Consider the following 22878-nt stretch of genomic DNA (forward strand, 5'->3'; position numbering starts at 1 on the left):
TGTGGCAGGGAGAATTATCCTGCTGAAAGAGACAACTGCAATTAGGGAATACCGTTGCCATGAAGGGGTGTACTTGGTCTGCAACAATGTTTAGGTAGGTGGTACAGTAGCTCTTTTTCTGAGATTGGACAAGACTGGCTAGCCTTCCCTCCCCATGCTCATCAATGAGCCTTGGGCACCCATGACCCTGTCGCCGGTTCACCGGCTGTCCTTCCTTGGACCACATTTGGTAGGTACTAACCACTGCATACCGGGAACACCCCACAAAACCTTCCATTCTGGAGATGGTCAGACCCAGTCGTCTACCCATCACAATTTGGCCTTTGTCAAAGTTGCTCAGATCCTTACGCTTGCCCATTTTTCCTGCTTCCAACACATCAACTTTGAAAACTGACTGTTCACTAAGTGCCTAATATAACCCACCCCTTAACAGATGCCACTGTAATAAGATAATAAATGTTATTCTCTTCACCTGTCAGTGCTTTTAACATTATGGCTGATCGGTGTATAGAAGACTTCTAAACACATTTATTTAGAATTTTTTTAAGGAGCCGCCAGTTTCAGCACTTTGTAAAGTTGTTCATTTACGGTTTTTCAGCATCGGGAAGGCATTAGGATGGCATTAAGGAGGACATCACGATTTATGGTTTGTCTACATGAGCTGATTTTTTTTCTCTTATTAACTTCAAGTGAGAGAAATAAAAAAAGAGGCTGACAAGAAAACAACAATTTATAGCTTCTAACATAAGCGATGACAGGAAATAACTAGATCCATAGCCGTTCCAAAATATTAAACGCAACTACAAATGGGTAAAAAGAAATTAAGGGATGTCGTTCAATAAACAGAAATTTGTAATCATTGTTAAATCACTGTCGTATAAAAGGTTTTATAAAACGCTTTGGGATGTGCTGTTACTGGAAAGCAATCAACTTTGTAGCATTTTATGTCTTACATAAGTAATTTCAGATAGATATAATAAGGTGTTTATTAATTTATAGAATATTAATATAGAAATTTTAGAATAAAATTATATATAAAAGAATACTAACGCTGACCAATCAGATGCTGGTTCAACAACACAGCAAATACAACACTAAGATTTTATATTATTAATAATAATATAATGTCACAATGATATAATAATAATAATAATAATAATAATAATAATAATAATAATAAACTGTTTATTGTAAATAATCTACTAATGTAGTCATTCTAACATACCGAGGTAGTAGTTGACGAAATCGGCGGTGAGTGCAGGCTGTTTGTGTTTACGGCGTCCGTCCAGGCTGGCGCTGGCATCCGCAGTGTCGGTGGCGAACACATCCGTGCTGATGCCCATGAGCTCAGCTTTACGCAGGAGCTTTCGCACGGCCGAGGCGCTAGAGGTGAGCGGACGGGGGAGCTTCTCGCGCGGCACCCACGCTTGAGGACGTGCGTTCCGAGACACTTCTGCCTTCGCCCGGTACTGCTGCAGCCGTGCGCTGATCCTCGCCTGGCATCATAGAAAGACGAAAGGAAAAAAAAATTGCATTTGCCTCAAAAATCTCAATTCTAGCATCCTTAAATCCTGTTCTGGTGTCTTATCTTCAGGCTATTCTTTAAGTGAAAATATAATACAACACTTTCTACTTTCTATGATCCATGAGAGAGACATGAAGTCACTGAACTCCCACAATCTTAAACTATGCCTTTCAATCTTAAAAAAATTCTTGAGCATGGTCTTGTCAGAATTCATGATCATGTCAGGAGAAAAAAAAAGCAGTGGCGTATATACCTTTACTAAAAAACTGTTCAACTTTCAATAATTTCAAAACGTGTAGACATCTAACATGAGTCTGTATAGAGGGAAACGTTTGTCGTCTGTAAAAACAAACAAACAAAAAAAAAATAAAAATAAAAAATTTGCAAATGAATCAGCAGTTTAAAAGTAAAAGAAGACCTGGGCTTCAGGAGTGAGCTGCTTCTCTCTCTCATGCAGTGACTCTTTGCAGTAGGACTGGAGCGCCAGGTAGTTCTTCCTCTTCCACTTCCTGTCAAAGCGGTCAGCATGCTGCTTACAGTAGGCGAAGAATGGGTCGGCTATGTCCTAGAGACAAGTGAGAACGTTTGAGTTTATGTTTTATTGATAAAGCATCGGATTATGTGTCCTGCTAATTTGGTGCAGGAACCAAAAGGCCACTTAAACAGGAGCTGTTTCATTCGAGCGATGACGCGGAATCATTTTTGGTTCACTTTATCTGGTGAAAAATCTTTTGCCAGTTCAAAATATTATGGGATGTTGTTCAGGGGAATATTGGGAAGTTTTAATTGCATAAAACATCCAAATTACACAGTTTAACTTTATAGTAGTCTAAAAGTTTCCTCCACTACCATATTTATTTGTTTATTTATTTACTTCAAATCTATTTACTTATTCATTAACTTTTTTTTTTAATTTATTACTATGTCATTGCTTATTTATTTGCATTTGTACTTTGATTTACCCCTGTATTAACCCACTTATTTATTTATTGACTAATTTGTTTCTTTTTTTTTTGGTTTTTATATATTTACTTACTTATTTTCTTACAAATATACTAGCCTATTTATTTATTGAAAATGAAATAGCCTATTTATAATTTTATCATTTATTTCATGTAATGTGTTAAATAATACTCATTTATGTTGTCTGAAATAATACTAATTTATATTATTTATTTATTTTTTACTGGTATTAATGATAGGAATTAGGATGCTACTGCACATGTAACCTTATCAAAGAATAAGCCAGACTTCAGTAAGCTCTGCTTCTAATCACATCTGCAGACTGACCTGAAGGGCACGGAGAAATGTGTAATGCAGGGTTACAGACTTTAAAACCACAATCTCTAACATTTGAAGTATTATATGACCTATCCTATTCCCAGATATTGTTCCAACATGACTATTTCTCCAGATTTCATTTTGCGTCCTCCGACTCTGCCATGCCTGATAATTCTAATGTATAGTTTCATTACTGGGGGTGAGATAGGAATATCGCTAGCGGTTGCGGTAATGACGTCCTGAGTTCTAGACTGGCGTCTGCACCCATGCAGATAACTGGTGACGAATACTGCATGACAACAGGCCTGTAAATTTCCTCACTTTAAAGCCTGAGAGCATTTTAGTGCGGATGTGAACTTCTGAGCTGCACAAAGCGAGCACGGATTAACTATCGGGGAACAGTACACGCTGATTCATGTCTTAGATCATAGACAGTGAACATTTTCTCCTCAGCAATTCCACACACACATACGCATACACACACAAATACTCCCTTGAGGTTGCAGGAAGAGCTGCCATTTTGTAGCAGCACGTCTGAGGAATCGTTTAAGCTTAAGGCATCTTGCTGGATGCTATCAGCACGCTTACCTTTTGATACGAGGCCCTTTTGCACAGCTGACTGGATTAAGTGGATTGTGGCAAGTAGGCACTTTGCCCAAGTGTTTATCAGCACAGAACGTCACCTTTAACACCGGACTTCTCAGATATGGGCTGCAAATTTCAGCCATGAGCTTGATGGGCTGTGACTATACTCAGCTTGCCTTTTTTTTAAGACTCTAATCTTTTTGATCCTCTGTCTGATCTATTTTAGCTCATAAACAAGTAAAATATCAACGGGGTATGCGAGCTGAGTGAGGACACATCATTAACCAAAAGCTAGTACTACAAACAGTTTAATAAGTAAGGAATTAAACACGACAGGAACTGCAGTTTTAGTAAAATAATCAACGATGCACAGTTACTCTATAGACCATCGCTATAGGTAAGTCTTTACAGAGGGAAAATCGAGGAAAAAAAATCGACACTGGAGACTCCTTACATAAATGTTAAATAAACATCTCCTTATAGAAAGCTTCAGCATATCAACAATTAAATGTTTTTCTTTGTTTGGTTATTATTAGGCTGAGAGTCTCTGGAGCGTCGCCCATTAAAGTCCCTGTGTAAAATGTTACTATTTATTTAATACCCTTGTCGAATTCCCTACTCTGATTGGTCATAAGGTGTACACTGTTTATCTATAACCACACGGCTTGGAAAGTAGTTCCGGCTGTAACGTGAACAACAGGTTTATATTAATGTGCCTGGTCTAATACATTACTGTTTGAATAGTAACTTGTATGGCGGATGCTCTACGCATTCTAAGACTGATAACAACTGAATTGAAAAAGAAAAAAAAATGTTGTTTAACAAAGAAAAACGTAGAATAACTGATGTGGAGACGTTTTTTTGTTATGAGACAAATATTTATCAAGTCAGGAAGGAGTCTTGGGAGTCGCAGTTAACCACACAGATTGTTGTGCGTTATTCTTTACAGAATCAAAACCTTCTGGCCAATCAGATTCAAGAATTCAACAGCACTCAGTTATAATCAGACTGTCCGGGATTTCGTGATCGCAGAAAGGAACGTAAAATCAAGCAAACGCCGCGATATTCGGAGGAGTTTTTCAAAATTACCGCGGATTTTCCAAAGATTTGGGCCAAGACGCGTCATGTGATGACATCACAACGAGCATTCAGTCGAAGCCCTCTTCGATTCACACGCGCCGAACACGAGTACAGCTGAAAGGTCTCATTTACCAACAAACAGCAATGTGAAAGAGCGTGCGAAACGATTTTGCACAATTGCAATTTCGCCAATTCGAGTAGTTTTCCGCACAAATAGGTATAAAAAAAAAATACTCTGCAAATCTTATCGCAATTCCTTAATTTATCGCAACAAAATCAAGCATTTTTGGCCGCAACAATCACAATAAAAACTCTGCGGACTGTGTAATGGTATACGTCGTGTAACAGCCCTCTTTTATTTGTAGTGTTAAAACGATCCCATACAGTGTCCCGTATCATTGCACAATAAACTTGCTGGTTTAACATGTAAACTGCTAACATGAACAAGCAGGAGCCTATTCTTGAAGGAACTGATGGTGCGTGATTTTTATCCGGCATTTCTGGATGCCTGCATGGCAGCAGGTCACGAACTCTCCGGCAGAAAGCAAGCTTTAGAATGATGAAGGACTCAGAACAGCTTAGGGCTGTTTTATTAGCCTCCACACACAGAGACAGCAAATACAGCTACCATGCCTGGCTTTACAAGAGGAGGATATAAGTTTATGGTTGATTGAAGAAAAGAAAAAAAAACGAAAGCTGATGAATGACATCAAAAAGCCTGGAGGGATCACACATACGGAAATTTTCATTTTAGAACTTTGGGACGAAAATTTCTGAATAACTAATATTAGTATGTTCATGTAACTAAATCATCATAATTACCTTCTTGAATTAAAGAGCTTGTAAGCAGATACATTCCTTTTCTTGAGCCAGTGCCATTGATAAATACTATATTGCTTCATTTTTATTAACATAACACAATATACACTCACTGGCCATTTGAATATGAACATGCACATTTACGCAGTTATTCAATTTGCCAATCATGTCGCAAAACGCATAAAATCCTGCAGATTAAGGTAATCTTCACTTTAACGCTTCAGCTAATGTTCACTTTAATGAGCGTTGATGAACGAGGTCAAAGGAGAATGTCCACACTGGTTAAGAGTTGAAAGGAAGGCTACAGTAACTCAAATATGTCACAAAGCAGTTGAGGACGCAAGTGCAGGTACTCGCTGGTTTTAATCCTCTTGGCAAACAGTACAAAAACGTAATCCAAAAACGTGGTCAGTAAACAGGCAAGGGTCAGGCGATGAACAGCATAAACAAGGGCAGGCAAAAATGTAAACAACAAAACGAGGTCAAAACCAGAGAAACACACAATGGATCAAACAGATTGATACTGACTTGTACAAGAGACACGGAGCGTATATTTCGCAATGAATTTGAATACTGAGAGTCCTTATATTAGTGTGAGTGTGGCAGTGCAGATGATAGAGTGCAGGTGTGTGTAATCAGTAATCAGGAGAGTGTAAACGTGAGAAGGTCTGGGTATTGTAGTCTTCAGCAGACGTGTTTGTAGGCCGTGCTGAATTCTGAGATTCCGGTATCGACATGACAAAATAACCACTCTTTACAGCCATGGAGAGCTGAAAAGCATCCCAGAATGCACAACACGTTGAAACTTAAGACAGATAGCGACACCTGCAGAAGACCACTTCGGGTTCCATGCCTGTCAGCTAAAAACAGGAATTTGCAGCTACAGTGGGCAGAGGAATAACATCGGGCAGTGGTGGGGCAGTGGTGGCTTGGTGGTTAAGGCTCTTGGTTACTGATCGGAAGGTCAGGGGTTCAAGCCCCAGCACTGCTGCCACTGTTGGGCCCTTGAGCAAGGCCATTAACCCTCTCTGCACCAGGGGCGCTGTATCATGGCTGACCCTGCACTCTGACCCCAACCTCCTAACTTCCTGGGGTATGCGAAGAAAAGAATTTCACTATGCTGTAATCTATATGTGATCAATAAAGACTCTTTATCATTGTCTAACGTTCCTAATAAAGTGGCTGGTGAGTGCATATTTTAATACATTGAACAAATCAAGGTTAGAAATCTCAGTCTTCCTGCGACTGAGAACATAAGTTAGAAAAAGTTAGTAGTAGTTAATGATTTGATATTTAACTTACGCTTAGTTAAGAGTTCTGTAGAATCAAAACAATGGTTAGTGGCAGTCCTACAGCAAACCCGATAAATATTCTTCTGCCACTTCTTTAAGCGGTTATATTTTATCGGTCTGAAAGAGTGTACTCCTTGCTCACCTCTTCTGCGGCGGCCTCGGATAGAAGCCCTTCCCGCTGGGCACATGTCACATGGAAGTAGGAGCGACACATGCCTGCATCGCAGCTGATACACACACCGGTACGGGCGAAGCGGGCATCCTCGCAGAGACTGCACTCCTAATGTACACCACAATACATATTTCATTAGGCACAATTTTATACGGGATGCAATAGACACCGTTTTGAAAGCTGGACCAAACCAGGTGTGTTATTGTCTGCTGTGTTATTTCATTAAATATTTTAAACTGCTTTTATTGCCAGCAAATTTTTAGCATAAAAACATTCAACAACTGAACAGGTTTCACAGACATTTGCCACTCGTACTTGTATTACTTTGTTCATCCCAGTTTGACCCCTTGCAAAATACTGACATTAAACAGATGTCCTTGAAGACTGTTGTTTTTTTTTTTTTTTTGGGTATTGCTTTCTGAGAAACTAGTCAGTGAGTTGCACGCGCTCTCTGTTAGCGAGTTGTGCTTGTGTTGGTTGCCAGATCACTCTGGGGTGGTCCTACGGCCCGATCCTTCTTTTCTTCCGAAAGTCCTTCTTCCTCAGTTCATAAACCAGCACACTGAACTGGCCTCTTTTTTCAGACATCTTCAAGGCCTGACTCAAGTGCCCAACTTTTGTGTCCTGTTCGTGCCTTGAAGTGCTATGTGAACTCTACTGCCAACTGAGACAGTCAGACCAGTTATCTGTCTGATATGGTGCTCCAAAGAAAGGTGCTCCAGTGTCGAAGCAGAGGTTGTCACACTGGATAATGGAGACCACTGTACCGGCTTACAAGGCGGCAGGGACTTGTCCATCGCCCTTTGGACTGACTTGCCATTCCACTAGGGCCATCCCATCTTCATGGGCTGTTCTCTACCTGGGCTTCTCCATGCACGTTTGCTCAGTTTTATAAGGTCAGCATTGCTGCTCATCATACCGTTAGTTCTGCGGTTCTTCACGAGTGGCCTTAATTTTCATCAGGTGGGCGGCATTCCTCGTGAATATGTTGGTATATGTCCTCCAAGAGTGCTACACTGCCTCTGGTGGTCAGTAGGAATGAAACAGCATGCTAGATACACATGTAACTGTGGTTCTGTGAATTCCAGATGAACACCAGTGTTCTTAGTCACTCATAATACATGAGACAGGCAGAGTGCTGAGCTACTGTGGCTTATAAACCTCCAGGGTTCAGCATACATCACTACATGACCTTGTTGGTATATTCTCTCGACCTGCGATAATCTAATACTGTTACACTGCCTCTCTGGCGGTCGTCACAGAACCACAGTTACATGTGTAACTAGTGTTTAAACCCTTTCCAATGAAGATCTGAAAATCTTATTTGGATTTAACAAAATGAACTTTAAAATACAGTAATACAGAAAAAGGGGCGTTTCTTTTATTGTAAGCGTTTGTGCCTGGAAAAAAAGATTATGCCTAATTTGGAAAAGTCAGTCACTGAACTCATGCATGACGATTCCGTGTAAAAAGCTGAGCATGAAAATTCTTCGAACCTCATTATAAAATATCCACATCCATTTTTTATTACATAAATCCATTACAGATAAGCTACACAGACGGACTCTAAAAGCTCGTTCGACTTTGTCAGCACATGACGCAATGGAAGGTCACACTTTCAGAAAGCTGAAAACGTGTCAATTGCGAGAGCTCAGAGTTAAAATAATAATAGGCTTTTTCAAGAACAATTCCCTTCCGAATGTAAAGAACAAACCATTAAAGGATGACTTTAAAGTGCTTTTTAAAGTAATTTGCTTTGCAGTGTAATGCCATCTTCTGACTTCTGTGACCCTAAAACTTGCTTTCAGGTAAAGTAAATGTCAGAATGCCTTAAATTCTTTGGATAAATGCTCAGACAGAAGTAATGGCACTGTTACGGAACTTTTATGAAGCAGACGGCTTGATTAACGGCACTTTCTCGTGTACAGGTTTGATTTGTTGGGGTTCTGGACATAGAAGAATTCTGGAAAATAAGCCATAAGGTTCCCAATTCAGATTACTCAACTTGGCCTCACGAGTGGAAAATTGATAAGCATTCTTGTACTCCGACTCACATGAAATGTTTATTTTTCCCCCTTAATATTCTTTGGACGAGGTGATACTCTTTCTTTAATTTATACAGTAAAATTAAATCAAACCATAATCTCTAATTTCTTACTCAATACATTCATTTCATTACACTCGCATATGATGACTGTGAGAAAGACAAATTTCACTCCGTTATAACTTACAGCCACCTTCAATGGCCATTTCATCAGGTAAATCTACCCTATAGGTGCAATGTGTAGGTAAATTTACTGATCCCATCATTAATGAAAATGGGTCGCCACTGACCAAATACTATAGGGGTGTGATTTTCTCGCACAGTGAATGGCACACTTTGATCAAGTTGCTGGATATCTAAATGCTGTAATGAAACAGAAATAATCCTAATCAATGCAGTTTGTAATCAGATACTGGCTGTCAAAATGTCCACAATGGGCCTTTAAATGCATTTTTAAGATGCTTTTAAATGCTAGAACTTTACTTACATGCCAAAGAGAAATGCATTTCACTTCAGGATAATTTGTAGCTTTCAGAAATATTATATTATATATACACACACACACAGGGGTGGAAAAAACTTAGTAATTGTACTTACGTTACTATACTTAAGTATGACATATTTGGGGGTGTTTATATTCTACCTGAATGGTATTGAAATTGACTATGTTCGCAAGAAAAAAAAAATCTTTTTACTCCTTACATTTTTTTTATTTAGACCTTCAAACTACTTGCAAATCTCAAAACACAGAATACAAAATACTATTAAGAAGCATGCCAATTCCTTATTTATTCCTTAGTTATTAGTAACGAGAACAATGTTTTAATGCAATCTGATACAACGATATAGAGATTCGGCTCATTTGACAGCCACTGAATGGTGTGCATGTGTGAGTGTGTTTTTACTAAAATAAGTGGCTTGGCTGGGTAACGTCTGCATACTTTGCCTGCTTCTATTTACATATTTACATTTAGTGCGAGCGGATCTGAATATAAAACGCATTAGACTGGCCCCCAGCTAGGAAATATACTGGGTGTCAGCTTGCACTCTACTCGAGTTCACACTGATTGGTTATTACCGATCAGCCATGTAGTATTTAGCGCTACAGCTATCTCTGTGAATATGAATAAGCCACTGGACTACAGTAATGAACCTGAGGACGAGCGCCCCTGGCCCTTCCTCAGTTAAATGTATCAATAAGCTGGAGTAAGAAAAGACTTATACAAGGCATCTCCTTTACCTCTCGAGAAGGCATGAAGCCCATCTTATTTTGAAAAAGCATGTTGAGGCAAGTTTCACTAATTTGCTAACATTAACTGGCTATATTTAACTAAATTAGCCTGGGGTTTTTTTTTTTTGTGTGCTAATACCAGGTTAGACTAGCATCGATTCCAGTAGCTAACATCATTAGATAAGCAGTAAGTCAAATTCTAGCAAACGGCAAATATTGCAAACTTACACAGACTGAATGATGTTTTCAGGCAGAACTGCATAGTTGCTTTAAAACAAAACAGTTTTAGATAAGTAATAAAAGTTATAACACGTTTCACGTGGAAAACAACATTAATTTAATTTTATCCATTAAAAAACATGTACCTTTTAAATAATCGAGTACGTTTTGGCTGCATATCTATCTTATCTATACTTTCAATTAAGTATAACTTCTCAGTACTTTTGTCCACCCCTGGATTCATAGTAGGAAATGTCAGAATGTCACCATGTGAAGACCTGCCACTACTGACCTTGGCACCATACTTGGTGTAGTTCATTTCTGTCAGTGTTACAGGCCGCAGTTTATCGATGTCTCCGAACGCCACTCCTGGAACGTACAGCGCACATACGACGTGCACCCACCTTTAAAAGGAACCCAGCCACATAGTTCATAGTTAGCTATAAACAGTAAAATATTCATGCACTCGTTTATCTACAGTCAAAGGATTGGATTCATTTGGTTTAATAATGGCAAATAATGTGTTAAGTGTCATAACTTATCCATGCTTGGTGTTGAGTACAGCTCATACATGGAAGGAGTCTCCAGTGTCAGTTCTGTGTAATAATCAGTACTTAATGGGAAAGATTATGTTTCTCGTTGATTATTTTCCTACAGTATACCAGCGCATCGCAAAGTGTTTTCATTCTTTAACTAGTAAACATAGCACACGACCTGACAGAGGCAGCACAAGTAACTTGCAAGCTGTTCATGTTAGTTAGCTTACACAGAAACAAGGATTAACCCCCAATACTTCAAAAGTCTAACCGTATGTAGGGCGAGGCTGAATTCCAAATACATTATTGTCTAAAATACTGATTCTAAAATGCAATGTGGTACATGCACATCCAATGAAAAGGTGGACTCTTTCAGTAAGTTTGTTTCATTCAACATGGTCAGGGATGGAAATCATCAATTGCTGGGTCAAACAGACTCCAACATGACCATTTCTCTTGACAAAATTTTAAATGCAGAAGCCGAAGGCCAATATAAAGATATTCATCTGTGGCGAGCATGCACTCCACACTTTAATTTGCTGTGTTTTTCATGCTCTAGTGAAGTAGCAAATTCAGGTGCAGGTGAGCCGAGGAAGCGCTATCAGTGATAACACAGCTCTAGTCTCCTCACTCCACAATCTCTCTCTAACCCTCTCACTCACGCAGTCATTCATTCTCTCTCTTTCTCGCCCTCTGTGCCGGTACCCTTGCACATCTTTTTCTCCACTCTGTATTACTCCGTAATAAACAACAAACTGTATTTCATCAAACTGCTGAATGAATATGAAGACTTATTCATTCAAAATGTAATTCAGACCCGCTGCTTCGAATGGACTCACTCAGTCAATACATGCATGCTATCTTTTTTATTAAGTTTTGCTACAGTATGATCTGCGAACTGAGCTGCTAACATAGCTGCAAGTTATTGAACTTTACAGTGCGGTGCATAAGTATTTACCCCCTCAAACTTTTCCACATTATTTGGTGTTACAGCCTAGAAATGAAATGGAATGAATTGGGATTATATGTCATGAATGTACACAAACTAGCCCATAATACATGGCACAAATATAAATTGAGGGAAATCAATATAGCTTGAAACTCAATAGACTGGCACAGGGATTTTGTACCGGAACCCGGAAGTTAGCATCGCACTGGTTCCCTCGACAAAAATCCAATAGGATTTTCCCAAAGGCTTTTGGATTATCGAAAAAAAATAAGCTCTGTAATCAACAGAAGTTTACAATACTAACAAGTTTTGTCCATCAAGATCATTTTCACAAATGAACACAACTTTTATGAAGATTGACGCGTGAATACAATCGCCAGAAATAAAACGCTAGCCGTATGCTAGAAACGAACTACACCACGGTCGCTCAATTTCAACGTCACCATCCGAAAGCTTCCGACTACTTTTCCAAACTTGATTTAAAAACATTTTCCATAATACAGATTTACTCTGTGAATGTGGGGGAATTGTGCACAGCAAAACTGAACCAGTTTATCTGCAAAGTCTTTTTTCCTGTGCGACGTGATGACGTTTAATGTCCCCGACAACGTCTGTAGTCCCATTTAGCAAAGTGTAAGCAACCGCCTTCTTCAATACACGTAAAAGTTTGAAAAAATAACGAGATGAGTAGGGTATTACTGGTGTATTTTATATCATAGAATAAAACGTGAAAATATTTTGAGCTTGTGTTCACCACATACCTTATTTCAGGCTTTTAACCAAAATCACATTCAAAAAACCCATTGACTTCAGGACGATGGAGAACCGTAGGGGCTAAAATGCTAACTCGTTTCCGGGCTTTGGCACACAAAATGACGTCATCCCTGCGCTACTCTATACTGCTGATCGCGCCGAGAACACCACAGTGAAACATGGTGGTGGTAGCATCTAACAATACAAAATGTGGAAAGATTCAAGGAGTGTGTGCACTTATGCAAGCCACTGTAAATATTTATACCACAGCGTGACTGCATACTAGAATCAGAAGAGGTGCATTCATTTTGACATTTATCGATGGAGTCTTTGGCATCAGCACGGTTAGTCAGTAAGGTTCCCGCCATGGAAGAGTTTTCAGGAGAGAGGGGTTTGCACTTTCCGGTTTCTCAGTCACGTGTATAGCGTTTTCATAAATAATTATAACAAATGTGTATAAAGTGTAATAAATGTATAATAGCATGTTATTAATCCATTTATGGGTTATTATAAATATAGCCATCATAGAAAGTGTTACTAAGGGAATGTTAATATCGCACCTCCCAGCATCTGTCTCTTTGAAGATCCCATCCTGATTGGGGCACAGCTCACAACTGGGCATCACGCCATTTTTACAGGCATCGCAGAACCACGGCTCTGTGGAGTTCTCTGAGGCCGAACTCATGATCGAGTCACTCTCACCGTCAACCCCATAGCAGCCTGGGGAAAAATATGTTAAGGGGAAAAATGCGTTTTATTAACAGACTGCGAAATCCTTCCAAACATTCAAGAATGTTGCATCATTTGGGTTCTGCATCTGTGCAGAGAAGGCACAAGTTTCATAAGAATAAAACTGTGCAGCATCGCCTGTCTACTCCTACAGAATTACCGGCACTCCAGAAAATCACTGTATAAAATACACTCACAATAGAACAGTATAAAATAAACACAATCTCTTAAAAGTAACACATAAGATCGATGGACGGACAGACAGACAGAAAGACAGACCAAGAGACAAAGAAAGAAGGAAAGAAAAAAAGACATGATTTATCTAGCTATGTATGACTATGATTTAGCTATTATCTATATCGTATATATATAGAAATATGTAATATACAAGCACAAACAATTTTTAAAAATTACACGATAAATACACAGACAGACAGACAGATAAAGTCATTTTTATTTTTTTTATTGTGCGTATTCTCCTGTAACTATTGCTGCCGTTGCCATTTCCTGTTTCTCTGGGGTACTAACGTGAAAATCTGCAATCTACCAACCTTAGGAAAACCAAAGAGAGTGTTCAATACAGAAGAGGCCGATGGTTGTTGACCTGTACACGTCAGGTAATGGATATACAACAAAAACATAAATGGTTGTATGAATGTGTGAACATAAATGTATGTTGTGGTCAGATGAACCCACACTGATAAAAGCAAACATTTTGGCCATGAACACCATCCGCACCTTTGTCGACAAAGAAAAGTGGTGGGTCGGGTCGGTGATGCTTTGGGGCTGTAGTGAGCTATAGGGGTCCGAGGGTCCTTGTAAAGATTAATGGACTCATGAATTTTAGCCACAGTGAATATAATTACCACAAAAATTAATCTAAATGAATACAGAAATGCTTGAGACACAAAATCAATGCTTTGCAACAATCATCTCAGTCTCAGGGTGAACACTACTCACACAAAAGTCTCCAAGCTTGTTAGATATTACAGATCAGTGCTATCATTTCTCTTCAGGGAAAGCTTCCCCGCATATTTATTGTGGAGGTGCTGAAAATACTGAAACTGGGTAATGTTTTTCAGAAAAAGAAAAATGCACTACTTAGAAAAGCTCTTTATGTATGACAAAATAAAACCCCACATACCTTGTTCCAATAAGCTCCAAATCTTTTTAACTTTCAGCTCATTAATTTCGAATATTTGACTGCATGTTTACCCACATCCTTAAAGCTGCTAGATCAAAAAAAAAAAAAAAGAAAGAAGCGAAGCCAATAAATGCCTTCTACAATGTTGTCTTCTTAATTTGCCAGAGCTGGAAAAACAATTATTGAGCTGATCAGGTTACCATGGCACCTATTAAACTCGGCAAACGTGCTCCATGCTACAAATGCGGACAGCAATCAGTCCCTTTCCACCGTTTCAGAGATAACATTTTTGCTCCTAATTTCACAAACTTGCTTCTGGGTAGCGGGGACAGGGGCTGCGGGAATAGCAAATAAGTCGTTCGGTTCTGAATGCTTAGAACATGACGACTGAATGTGACCACAGAAGCTGTGTTTAGTCTATTGTGTATGATTTCAGCCGTCTTTAAAGTTTACTTATTACACTGTATGAAATGATCCCAATAAAATCGAATAAAGTCTATAATAGACTACGGAATAAGGTATTCTCTACGTCAGATTATACGATGAAGATCCTCTAACGATAGATCTGTGTACTATGCCAATAATCAGCATGACAAAATCACAGACAAAATACAAGGCCATTGTTATGTCTAGAGAAAGGCGAAGAAGAGAAGTTTGGAGTTGTTCATAGCTTGGTTAAAGAGGACAGCATGGAATTCTTCAAAGTGACCCTGAGGAAATAATGTTTTTTTTTTCTTCTTTTTCATTAGTATGCGTAGTATCTGTATTCGCTAGGAAATGTCCTATTCATTTACACGAGTGTCAGTATTTTAAATGACAAACATTAGATCATGCTAATGATCTGAACTCAGCACCGAAGAATTCTTTCACTATGTCTGTGAAAGCAGAATTGGGCCAAAAGATTGTACAGAGAAAACATTTATGTTTAAGTGTAGCAGAAATTCAGAAAGACTTAAAAAAAAAAAAAAAAAAAAAAAAAAAAAAAAAAAAAAAAAAATGGGAAAAGTCCAGGGGTGAAATTCCAACTGAAGATTGCATCAATGCAAGAATATTACTTATATTACTTAATAATAATAATAATAAACTTTATTTCATAGAGCGCCTTTAAAAGCAGCTTCTCAAAGCGCTGTACACAAAATAAGCAATACACAGAATTTGTTTTTTAATTATAAAAGTTAATAAGAACAATAATAATAATAATAATAATAATAGGTAGACATCAGCAGTCAAATGCAAGTTTAAAAAAGTATGCCTTGAGCTTTAAAAATGCCAAATTTTTAATATTACTTTATTTTATTACTATATTTTAATATTACTTAAATAGTACATCACTCATTTAAAGAAAAAAAAGCTGACTGATTGATTGATTTTGGACAAACACACCACATAGCTACAAGTTCTGTAGTTTCGTGAAAAATCTTTAAAACAGCTGAACATCCAGGATGGCAATTCCAGGAACACCAGAATTTGATGCTCCTAGAAGACACATCTTCATTGAATCAGGTCAATAAAACTCATTTCAGAAAGGTATTACAGGAATGCTGCTGGCAAGATTTAGTCTTCATACTGATTAGGCTTTGAACCAGGGTGCTGGTTTTAACTGACTTTACCCATTGAGCAAATCTGTGATGTTCCCTTTTGAACTGGGATAAGCCACAGGTCACTGGCTAATATGAGCTAAGCTTGGAAAAAAAGTGATGACTACGGGATAGCTTCATAATCCCTGGAGTTGAGATTAGCCTTGCTGGAAATGACAGGCTTGGCGGGGTGTTGGCCAAATCAGGACGACTGATTTTGAGGGTATCAAGATTGAATGGGGGAAAAGGTTCAGAGCCGGGTGATAGAGTTGAACACAGTGGGTTGGTGTGTGTTTGTGTGTGTCTGATAACAGGAACCACAAAAGCGTTTTCCATAACTAACATCATCAAAAGAACGGAATCATTTCATGTCCATAATTTACTTGCCAGATCCTTTTATTTAAAGTAAAGGAAACCAGAACACAATCCCCACGACAATGATCGTAGTGGTGTGGAATAAAACGTGGCAAAACGTGCTGTTAAAGGAAAATAAAAAGATGGGATGATGTGACGCATCCTTAAAACAAAGCAGAGTTACGGTTACCATTGATTATTTTCCAATAACAGCATGGCCTAAAATGATTAACTACTCTCGTAACACAGCAATTTGCCAATGATTAATTTTTTTTATTAAAGAACAACACATCATTTTTTCAGTTTATAGTTTATACTTGCTAGCACTGACAAGTTAAACGGTCATTGATGTTTGTTTATTTTATACACGGGTCATTAGATCTAGAATTCTGCCCGCTCTAAATCATACACAGAGATAAAGTAGTGTGATAAGATATAATTTATTTAAACAAACTATAATAAATAGAGAGAGATAGAGAGATGTGCATGTGTGAATTACCTGCGTCTGTGCCGCGTCTCTACTAATAACTAAGCTGTGAGTTTAACTACTGTATGCAGCTGTAACTGTATGTTACTATGGTTACAGCTGTTTATATGTAGTGCATTAATGTAGAACAGTGATTAAACTGACTGGAACTACCTGTGCATTCAACGGTTTGAACGTACACCTTCCAGCCAATCAGAATTGAGTATTCAGACAGACCATGGTATAAAAACAAATAAGCGGCTCGAGGGCATGCTTTATGTGATTTTAAGGAGGTTTAAGGCATTCCACTTTGTATCGCACCCAAGAACACCATGACCCTGACTTTATTCTAACTCGGTTAAACTAGCTAATTCAGGACTGTGTAACAGATGAGGCCTCAGAAATCATTAATACACCTAAACATCTGAAAGACGTCATGCTTTCAATGCTGACTAACCATCCAATCAGACAACCTTCACCCAAGCTCAGCTCGCGAGTTCCGATTTGAGCACTTTCACCTTATTAACAAAGCCACACGGACAAATGTCAGCATGAAGTGGGGGATGAGTGAGTGCATGAACACGGCCAATTAGAACTGATGGAGTTGCTTCCTTCCAAGCCAAATGGGGGGAGTGGAGGGAAAAATTAGATGAGCTTAGGAGGGAACACAAATGGTAGCTGTCTTTTGTTTGAATCAGCAGCACTGAATAAAAGCTCAATACAAAGACAAAGGGGCGATCCTTTTAACACAGACGCTCGGGCGCTCTACAAAATAATCCAATCATTTTCATAACCGCTAGTGCATGGATGAAATTATTCTCATTAAATGGGAAGGAGGGGGAAGAGAGAGAGGAGAGAGAGAGACCTAACAAAAACATACGTGTGCATACAACATTTTTAATTTTCAGCTTAATTCTTCAAAATCGTCCTTGTAAGAACGTCCTTGTAAGAAAGAAGAGAAGAGAAGAAATAGAAGGCAAAAAAGCTATCTGCTCATTTTTAATAGACTTTAACCCATAGACACTTGAACTGACTGCAAGGTTCCACCCAAAAAAACAAAAAAAACCAAATGAAAATCAGTGGTCAGATCCGTTATATACCGTGACCATGAAACCATCCAAAAAAACAAACAAACAAAAAAACAACTCGATAAAAGAACCACTTGCAAGTTTTCTGAGAAATGGCAGCACACACAGGCGAAAACAAGCTTTATCCAAATATAATAATACAAAGGCTATGTTTAGAATGAATAAAAGCGATGAAATCCTTCAAGGGACACGAATGAGCTACACACATGGGGAATGGATTCAAGCATGTGCGAAGAACAATTATTTACTGCTGTCCTCGAACATTATTAACAGCATGACAACAGGTTTCAAGAGGTTTTTCAAGGAAGCACACAGTCAGTACCATTTGTAACGGAAGTTTTCAAAAGAATGGATCATTTCAATTTCTTAAAGTAGGTTCAGCAGATCAAACAGAAGAACCACATAAGTATTCTTAAGAGATTATTATTTATTTTATTTTTTTTTACTTTGGTACAGCAGAGTGAAGTGGAAATTTGTCATGACTATTAACTAATCATTTATCTGCACCTAAATATGTTTTAGTTTCTACAGTAAAGGCCGGTTCTCGACGCGTTTTTTTTGTGTGTTCACACCCATGCGTTAAACGCGGGCGACGCGCTGAATGAAAGTGCTAATTCACTCCCTGACAGTAGATGGCGCTTACTGAAAAGCAGAAAAAACCCCGGTACACAAGGTGGCGCTGCACAACTTTCCGTTTCTGACACCCGCTTATCACTGAGAAGAAGAAGAGAGCCGGTATTTACATCTTTGCAAAAAGCCGTTCACATACTTTTCGCAAACTGGCTAAAGCACGTATGCACTTTTGCAAAATGTAAGGTTTTATGATTTGGCCACTGCAACAAATACTTCTTTAAAGCTAAACCCTAATGATTTAAATTATATCAAAGTCTCAGCAATAGCATTCACATACTTATGGGAAGACCCAGATTATTTTATTTGTTTAATAAAATTATTTTTGGGGGACGGGGTGGGTATAAGGCAACTATAGTTGTGCCCAAAAATGTTAATGTTCCTGCAAATTGATGAAGGGCTGACTATGAATAGTCTTTTGTGGTCAGTATGATAATACAACGAGGTAATAATGGGGCACTTAGCGATTTGAATAAGAGGTCAGGAATACTTATATGCATATATATGCCAGGTGCAGAATAAATACAATGGACTATCAATCAGGGGATTATCATTTGCAGGAAAGAGACAAAGAAACAAACAATGCTATTTAGTGTATAAAGCAACACTGAATGAATTAAATGGTTCACGTAGAATATATGCTTGCATTTCAGTGTTGTCGCATATATATATATATATATATATATATATATATATATATATATATATATATATACACACACATACTTGTTTATGTGTGTAGGCAGAAGGATTTATTAGCAGTGGGTATGTCACTTATGCACTCTCACACTAAAATAGTGGGTGCTTGCATCATCTTCTTCGTCTTCTTTTCGGCAAGACAGTTTTGTACTTGAGCGCCATCAAGTCGTACCTTTATGTAACTTCAGCGGCTCCAGGCACGTGAACAAAAGCGCGAATCTCATTGGTCGGCCAGTTTTTAACGTGGGACGTCAAAAAAAAAAAAAAAAACAACGAAACCCTCGACATTAAAAAATGTGATTCTTTGACGCCGCATGCTTTAAACGCGAGTGTGAACACTCCCATTGCCAGCCATTGATTTAGACACGTCTGTGATTTAGAAACGGACCGATTAACGTGCTGAAAAAACATTCCGGTGTGAACAGGCCTTAACAGCTCATTCACATGGACGCTCCACACAGTCTATGTAAACGCATTTTTAAAAAATGTAACGTTTTCCTTTTAGTTTTCAGACACTGGAAAGTCTACAGGCAAGACGGTGATGCACGCTTTCTTTGTTATTTAACATAATTGTTAATATTTCCTGTAAGAGAGATGTTCATTTAACTTTCATGGAAGGAGTCTCCAGTGTCAGCGCGTTGTAATGGTCAATCAGGAAAGTCTTCAGGACAGCAGACTTCACAGGTTCTGGTTTCATAGTACCAGGACGAGGTGTTTTTTTTTTGTTTTATTAACTTAAAGGGAGAGGGGGGGGGGAAGAGAGGCTGGTGAGGGAATGACCATTTATAGCTGCTATAACATGTGCAATAAAAGGAACTAACTTGTTTCGTGAATGTCCACCAACATTAAAATGTAACTACAAATTGGTCCATCATGTCCTTCTTTAATAAATACAAAAAAAGATTTGTTGGCAAATTGATGTGGTATAAGAAAAAGAAAACACTTGTGCTCATGCTGTATAGGAAAATAATCAACTTCAGGATGGTAACAGTAACTCCACTTCATGTCGAGCCACATTACACTAGCTCATCATTGATTATTTGCCCTGTCGAGTTTTATTCCTGATGTAGCATATTGGTGTATTTCAGCAGCAGGATATATCAGTCAGATACACATCATAAAAAAAATGGAGTATAGCCCACAGAAAAGACAATTACATAATAAATCTCAATTACTTGACAGCCAAAATTTCACACCCTACTCAATCTAACTTTATGCTACAATATACCCATGAATAAAAGCAAAAAAGCATTTATATTAACGACTGCAAGAAGAGACTCCATTATCACGTATTATTGTGCTAAAGATATGAACGTTTCAATCGAGTGTTAATTGAAACGTCCCCAGAATTCTCTGTGGATATTTTTTTTTTCTTCAAAAATTCACATTCAGGCAAGTAAACAACCAAAATTAATTGTGCATGTTTTGGGGAAATAATTAACTTTACGGTCCAGAACTCATTAAGGTCTCTGTGAAATCGATACCAGCAGCGTGTTAATTGGTGTTCCAATGAGTGCAAGGACGTTAATGGACAAAGTGATGGTGTTTATTAGGGTGCGGTTTTAATAGGTTCACACATGAAGTTATTAGAACGACTGAAAGACATCAATGGGGGAAAAAAACTGTTTGTTGAGAAACAAGCAAATTCGTTTGAGTAGTCCACATCACATACATTTCGTCGTTTGCTAATTAAAAACATTGCATTGGGTGGGTGCGAGTTCTTGGAATCATGGCTGAAACTTCTTTGCTACTTTTTTTCTCCCAGATTCTTGAAGGGGCTGTCTGAGGCTGCAAATCTTTGCAATCAAGCAGTGAAGACACTTGCGTGCACCTAAAGATGCAGACAATCAATGCTTGGCCATTATCACCTCTGCCACAATTTATTTTTCTTCTTTTTTTTTTTTTTTCAATCCCATCCCAGGAACATTTTCAAAGCATTGCTGCACCTTAAATTACCTTAAACGACTATCCAAATTTTAGTGAACCAAGAACAGCACACGTTTTTCAGAAACCTGCTTTGTGAGAAATAAGAAACGAAAGCAGAAAGCAGATTTTCTGGATCTAGGAACCAGAATTCCTCTCTGAGAATAATAATTAATTTGCTTTTATACGAAACAAACAACAAAAATGACATAAAACAGATTACTTTTCTATAACAGCACATCCTGAAGTCTTTTATTCTTCTTCTACCAGAGCAATTTGCCAAGAATTACAATTTTTAATTCATTAAAGACCGACTTTTTATCCATTTATACTTAATTTAATGTTTAAAAAAAAAAGGTTAGCTCCTGTTATCACTTATGTTATAGCAGCTATACAGTCATTCCCTCACCAGCCTCTCTTCAAGTTAATAAGACAATAAACACAGCTTGTCATGTTACCAGAAAAGCCTCTGTTCCATGTTGGAAAGCTTATAATTCCAAATTAACTCTTACGGACACCGACACCAGAGGCTCCTTCCACAAAAGCCAAATAAACGTCCGTTTCACAGAAGACTTCACCATATCCTCAATGAAACACGTTTGTAAAACCGTTTATGTGAAGGATCCACTATACAAGTCCTTGTGTATGGTGTTACTATAGAAACAACAACATATTACAACCAATGCTTTTTTATATACAGGCTGACCTGACCTAACCGAACACCTTCTGTCCAATCCGATTCAAGAATCTGTGATATGAAAAGGACATTTCACGACCTCATTGTTGTTCCATTTGGGAGGCATCTGTATAAACAGATAATATTTCTGCCCATCTTGAAATAAAGCTTGTCCCACTCAGAAGTAACTGTATTCTTACGTAGCGTATCTTCAGAAATCAGAATCACATGCATCCTTCTGAGGTTCTTTTTGGACAAGAGTCCTGTGAAACATGCGTAGGGTTAAGGATTGCAGACTGCCATGAGTTATGCCCATGGTTGAATTTTTCTAGATAACACAATATGACTTGGCAAGGCAGTGCAAGTTGAGCAAGCAACAGTATGGTTGCACCACAAAATGAGCTACAATTATTCATAAAATACTTGCTATGCCACACAGCAACAGGGCGGCAGGCGGGGGGTTGGGGGGCGGTGTTTGTGACGTTGACTTGTCACTAAAAAAAACCTCCCAGATGCTGATGGAGATTCAAGGAAGGCTGCTCACTGAGCTATAAGTAGGGTTCTGTTGATGGACATAAGCTTCCATGCTGCACATGCTCAGTTTCAGAAATAACTATTTCAGTTTACACTCTGTGCATTTTTTTTAAGAATTGGTATGTTCTTAAATAATGTAATATGATACAGAAATTTGTTTATTATTTATTTTTTCCTTAACAATGTAATAATGCCTTGTAGCCTGTGTATGGCTATTAATTAAAGCGCAGGTTGACACGTTATTCGCTTTGTTGTTTATCAGCGTTTAACGGCACTAAGAAAATCACCTAAACATAGAGATGGCTTGAATCATCTATGGAAAAGACTACTTTTTGAATTACAGGATGACTAGTAAAAACCTATTACTTAAAACAAACTCATACCACAGCATCAAATTATCCACTAATAATTGCTACTCAAGGGGGATGTGTATTCGTGTATGTGTATATAGACTCTTCCATACCAGCTGCAGAACCAAAATGGCTGACTGACCCTGTGTCAGCCCTACATGCAGACCTGCTGTCCTTAATGGGTCACCTTTTCAGACCAGTGCTTAGGGCTCAGGTAAGTGT

The 22878-nt window shown here is 38.3% G+C and overlaps 1 protein-coding gene across 4 annotated transcripts in view; it reads right to left on the reverse strand.

Moving 5' to 3' along the window:
- The window catches only part of phf14 (PHD finger protein 14), a 104417-nt gene that overhangs the window by 71216 nt on the left and 10323 nt on the right, over nt 1–22878 (reverse strand). For all 4 annotated transcript variants that reach the window (XM_053638732.1, XM_053638733.1, XM_053638734.1 and 1 more), the window contains 5 exons: nt 13047–13206; nt 10541–10652; nt 6725–6862; nt 1944–2090; nt 1226–1496 (listed from right to left, as the gene is read on the reverse strand). In XM_053638732.1, coding sequence (XP_053494707.1) covers nt 1226–1496; nt 1944–2090; nt 6725–6862; nt 10541–10652; nt 13047–13206 — 828 coding nt within the window. The remainder of the gene's footprint in view (nt 1–1225; nt 1497–1943; nt 2091–6724; nt 6863–10540; nt 10653–13046; nt 13207–22878) is intronic.

Source organism: Ictalurus furcatus, chromosome 12 (assembly GCF_023375685.1).
Source record: "Ictalurus furcatus strain D&B chromosome 12, Billie_1.0, whole genome shotgun sequence".
NCBI classification, from domain to species: domain Eukaryota; kingdom Metazoa; phylum Chordata; class Actinopteri; order Siluriformes; family Ictaluridae; genus Ictalurus; species Ictalurus furcatus.